Source organism: Achroia grisella, unplaced genomic scaffold, assembly GCF_030625045.1.
Source record: "Achroia grisella isolate CSIRO2021 unplaced genomic scaffold, CSIRO_AGI_Agris_v1 utg869, whole genome shotgun sequence".
Taxonomy (NCBI): domain Eukaryota; kingdom Metazoa; phylum Arthropoda; class Insecta; order Lepidoptera; family Pyralidae; genus Achroia; species Achroia grisella.
Genome location: NW_026713049.1, coordinates 1,685,397 through 1,691,147, shown reverse-complemented (window position 1 = coordinate 1,691,147; position 5,751 = coordinate 1,685,397). Strand labels below are relative to the sequence as shown.

General features: G+C 33.6%; 1 protein-coding gene across 1 annotated transcript; it reads right to left on the bottom strand.

The window, feature by feature from the left end:
- Positions 1 to 4,366: 4,366 nt before the first annotated feature.
- Positions 4,367 to 5,751, bottom strand: LOC131852956 (forkhead box protein D3-like). The gene has a single exon (XM_059203712.1). The coding sequence runs from the start codon at positions 5,728 to 5,730 to the stop codon at positions 4,837 to 4,839; it is 894 nt and encodes a 297-aa protein (XP_059059695.1). The 5' UTR covers positions 5,731 to 5,751; the 3' UTR covers positions 4,367 to 4,836.

Here is a 5,751-nt window from a genome sequence, read left to right as displayed (position 1 = left end):
TGACTAGACCCTGCATAGAGGAGTCCACATGCTAATCGACATGTAGGCATTTCTAATGTTGGGTTCACGATCAAACCAACATTAGACAATCGTCATCCTCCACTAGTCTCCGCCAGCGTAAACCGTTAACGTAGACGGGCACATCATTCCATTATCAACCATTAAAAAAAATGCCTCTAACTTCGCATCTGTAAATTATTACGATTAATAAATTATTAGATGCGAAGTTAGAGGCATTTTACATTGGTGACTAAAAAAACTGTATCACCAATGTAAACAGAATATAAAGTCATCCTCAATCTTTTCAATTTCTGCTGCCGAGCTTGCTTTGTAAACTGTATTTTGGTCCGTGCGACCATTTTTTTTTGATAATAATTCGTAATATTTATATAATGTACCTTCTATAAATTTAATAAAGTACTATGTATATTATAATTTATTAAATTTGGGACTTAATACATTTTAATTGTAGTAATTAAATTTATATAATATACAAAGATGTGTTTACATAGACATAACATTCACACCTATCGCAATTCTAATAATGTTTGCTGACAATTCGTACATAGGTATTATGATGCAACAACACGTCTGGTAACAAAGTTATTCATTATTTACACAATACATCTGTTATATAATTACTTAGGTATTTATTTTATCTATTTACAATCCTGATAATGCTCTGTGACTTCTTTAGCAAATCGTTAGACAGAAATAGTGACTATTATAGGTAGGAGATAGACTATGTAAAACGTCATGGGTGCATGGGTACCCCAGTCTCGCCTATTTCAGCATCCAAGCAACTTGCTTTATAATATATATATATATATATGGCGAGATTAGACAGCAGGAAAGTGGGTAATGATTAGTCCCCCGAAATGAAACATGTGAGTGGTAACCACGGTGTCAAATGATAACGTAATGCTCGTAATGCTGTTTATATAGACATATAGATGACGGTTACAATTTACCATAAGGTGGATAGATAACCTGTATGCTATTTCAATTTAATAACTTATAGGAATATCTTGCCTGGCTGATTGAGAAAAGTGGGTTTGTTTCCCTAAGCAAACAATACACTGAGTTACTGCCTTTTTGAATCACTTTGGTATACATTAAGAAAAAGGAAAGGAAAGGTCATATAAGAAAATTTATGTATTGTATATCTGCTTCTTCTTTTTTATATGCTCTACTTCTTAATGTGTTATATATATGTATATGTCAATAATAATAATATTTCTCATGACATTTCACACAGCGTCATCTCAAAGTACCAGGTCCTAAGCAAAATAGAACTTCTGTTATGGATACCAGACTATTGATATAAATATATGAATACATTTTTTTGTAAATATATACATAAAAAATATAAAGAACACCTAGACCGAGATAAACAATCGTAATTATACAAATGTTTGTACAGTGCGAGGAAACCGCAAGACCACCGAAGCCGTAAAAATCTGTCTTTCTATAATAGTCGCGAGTCTACAGGCACATTAGTCAAAATGCAGAAAACAGAGTCCAATTTATATTAGGTTCCCATCACAAACTCCATAGTGTAAATAAAAGGACCACCCGTAATCTATATGAGGATATATGTGACGTAATTCGCGGCATATCAACTCAGTGATAAGTCGGGTAATCCAGGAGCTCCATGCCCTATGTTGGTTTAATGTCCCGAGCCGCACACGATGTGTGTGTGTTTGTCTTAAGAACAGGTGAAGTTAGACGCAGCCTCTTAGTTTCTTATAGGATTATGTTTGATACTAGCTGAGACCGCGACTGGGTACTGGAACCGGGATATTCGGTACAAGAACACATTACAGTTTAGAACTCGTTTTATAAACCGATTGTAATATAAGTATAAGTATTTCGCGCGCGTAAATGCACAGGTAAGCAAACAATTTAACAACCATTATTTTGAACTAAACTTTGATAAAGTCCTTAATAAATATTTTTTCTCATATTTACATTTAGTTACATTTTTATTGTTAGAATTTTTAGAGGAAATTACTTTTACATTTAATTACTTAATTTAATGGATTTAATTTTTTTAACTTGCTACCATTAGCATGTGTGAGACCACAAATATTCAATAGAAACCTGGCTACCGGTACTGGAAGCGTTACAACGCTACGACATTCTCAACTGGTGATGAATTCCAACCGTTACTGTGTCTCTATATTGCGAAACGAGTTTCACCTTTGAGTGAGGCATTGTCAGGCAATTAATGGAGTTTGGATATAGTTTGAAGTCTAATGTGACTATTCGGTGACCAAATCAATACGTCGTATGAGTGATCGTCACATATTAAGTTTAGCGGAATTAAAAAAATCCATTATGTAATGGAAAACCTTCCACAAAATAACACCTAATTCGATCAAACCAAAATAATATTAAATTTGAAACAAATTAAAAACAAATCATACAAATAATAACCTTTTGGCTCCATATTGTCATACAGTCCCAAACTAAGTAATGTAAATTATAAATTAATGGAAGAGGATAAAAAATGAATGAATCCGACTTAGTTAGCCCAGCCTGATGAATTAAGGCATATATCAGAATGATTTCCTAGTGGGACTGTGTAGAGCGACGTGGCCTTATGGATACAGGGTTGCTGTAGTCTAGTGGTTTAAAACAGCTTTACTTCTGCGTATCGTGACTTCGATTCTCGCACAGTGCGAACATTTTTGAGTACTAGTAGTCGGCCAGTGGTCGAATTTCGACAACAGACTTTAACATTAAACAAAATAAAATATATACGTGTGTGTCAAATACATGATAGTGTGTGTAACGTTTTTTTTATTGATATAATATTTATTTTACGCATTATTTAAAAAAATATATTAGCATTTTACCTTCTCCATATAAACTATAAATGTGCGAAATGTCATACTCCTGCAAAATGTTCTGCATCAAGTATTAATAAACAGATGATATATTCATGAGTGTTATTCTTTGAGTTCGTCGTGGTGTTTTCATATGTGTATGTACAGTACAGTATTTAAATAAAAAATGTATTTAAGTATTACTATTTTTTTTTTTAATAACTGTTTAATAGCTCTGCTTTGTTGTAGTTTGGGACTAGATGGTGCTGTGTGAATTGTTCTGAGTTATTGTCATTACTAATAGGACCAGCTCAAAGTTATTTATTCATATATCACAAACAGACAATCTACTATATCATTGTCTCTCTTTCCTGATACTGTTGATTGATTAAATTTTAATTATAATTAAGTATCAAAAGGAAGAATCTTTTATCTCAATAAAATCTTTGTTTGTCTCATTTTCAATACCTAACGCTTAAAAAATATAGCCATTAAATTTTTCAAGCATTGATCTCTTATGTCTTAGTAGCCCCGGGTCGACCGGAAACTCTTAAATTTGGTTTTCATATAGATTATGTTTACCTTGAAATAGTAACTTTCAATCAATGGAACATTTTCTCAACCCCACTGGTTCCAGTGTTTAAGTATTTTCTTTAAGTTTATGTATTTTCATAATTTTTGCCTCGTATATAGTTTTATTAATATTAATAATTTAAACCTATCTTAGTAAACTGAACACTTATTCATTATTGGGGTATTTATCTCATGTAGAATATGAAATGAAATTTAAAAAATGTTTCGTATTATTTTATACTTATTTCATATCTTAAAATAAGTTAGTTATACACAAAAATATACTACAATAATAACATTTTCGTAAGTACTCGTATAGTATTTCAAATTACTTCCCATTTCATACGTCTCTTACTCATTTATGAACATTTTTGCAGTATTTCATCATTCATAGAATATCTATTTCCGTAGAATCTAAAACTAAACAAATTATTGCTTATCTACATACCTACAATAAAAAGTTATGAAAATATTTACATAGGATGTATTCGACGCTACACTTTGTACATATAATGACTAGACTTATTGTAATTATTGCTACTTTTTAATAAAATCATTTGAATTTATAATAAATACACTGACTATGGACGTGCAACTGTGTTTTTTATTTATTTAATTGAAAAAAACATGTTTTTTAACCAAATTATTTTTTATAATTGAACAAGCTGTAAAAACATTAATAATTGTTTTTCATGTTTGTACCTTTAATTTATTTAACCTTATTTTATCATAGTCATTGAATTGAATAATTATATTAATATTCAATTCGATATTATTCGTTCGACTTTAAAAGTCTTTTTTGTAATTGAATTTAGAATATATTAATAGATGATACCAATGCAAATTGCATTATTTATTTATTAACTATACATCATAGATGAATCTCTGTAATTATATAATATATATTATTAATAATTTAAAAATGAGTTTCAATGACTTAAAGTATTATATAAAAATGTTTTTCTAAAAAGTAGCAAAACAACATTTTTGGCACGTTTAGAACTTACAACTAATTTACGGACGTAACACCTTATTTAACAATATGTATTTAATTAAAGTCATTTAAAATAGGAATGCGATAATTATTTAATGAACACAATAATATATTGAAAACGTGCATATTAATATGACATAAATTACAAAAGAATTACTTACTTTTCGGATCCGAAAAGCATATAGAAACTGTTTGGTAACTTTACAATACTTTGGTCAATTTAATCCTATCACTATTCAATATTTGGCTGAAGCTTTACTGTACCCGTCGTACTTTGTGCATATTATTTTTACAATATCGTACAATGTTCACTAAAACACCTTCAGTTCTTAACAATTGCGTCACAAGTCAGTCTGATGAAAAATTTGGCGAGGCTTCGTGGTCCGTCGGCATATATTAGAACGGGGATGGACTTGACGTACACCCGTTCAGATACATTCACCTCGCCCAATCATCCGGCGGGCCTGTTCCCTGATGGAGCGGCGAGAATGCACTTCTCCTTGGCTCCACCGCAGATGGATCCTGAGGCCCTATTATGGACTCGATTGAGAATCCGTTTCTTGATCTTTTGCTTCGAGGCTCCGTCATTTCGGCCACTCTCGGAGGCAACGGTACTGGACGTAAAGTAGCTGGCGGAGGCCGAGGAAGCGTTAAAATAGGAGCCGGAGGAAGGTAACACGGTAGAGGAAGAAGTGGAGCGTAAGCCTCCCTCGCCAGCATTGCAACTACAGCATGCGCGTGCTGCAACGACGGCGCCGGTCTTTTGTACCTCTTCCGACGCCTCAAAAAACTCCCATTATCAAACATGTCTTCGGCCAAAGGATCTAAAGTCCAATAGTTGCCTTTCCCTGGATTACCGGGCTCCCTGGGAATCTTTATAAAACAATCGTTCAGACTCAAATTGTGCCTGATCGAATTCTGCCAGGCTGGGAACTTCTCTCTATAGTAAGGGAATCTCGTCATGATGAATTCACATATACCACTGAGCGTCAGCTTCTTATGCGGTGATTGGAGGATGGCCATTGTGATAAGAGCGATGTAAGAGTAAGGCGGCTTAATGAGTTGTGATGACGACTTGATTTTTGGCTTCTTTGGTGAACTAGATTTGTTGTCGATTGGACTGGAGGCCTCGTATCTGTCGGAATCACTGGACGGCGGCGGTACTTCTGGTGTGTCTTCATCGACAGAAACATACGTGTCGTCTTGAGGATACTCCGAGTTATCGTCGCGAAGGTAATGCGGTAGGTATAACCTCGGCGGCGGTCGCAAGTCCAGAGGTAAGTCGCCTTCGATGATCATATCGCGGTATTGGTTGAAATCACAATCTTCCATGCTGTACCGTCACATGTCAGT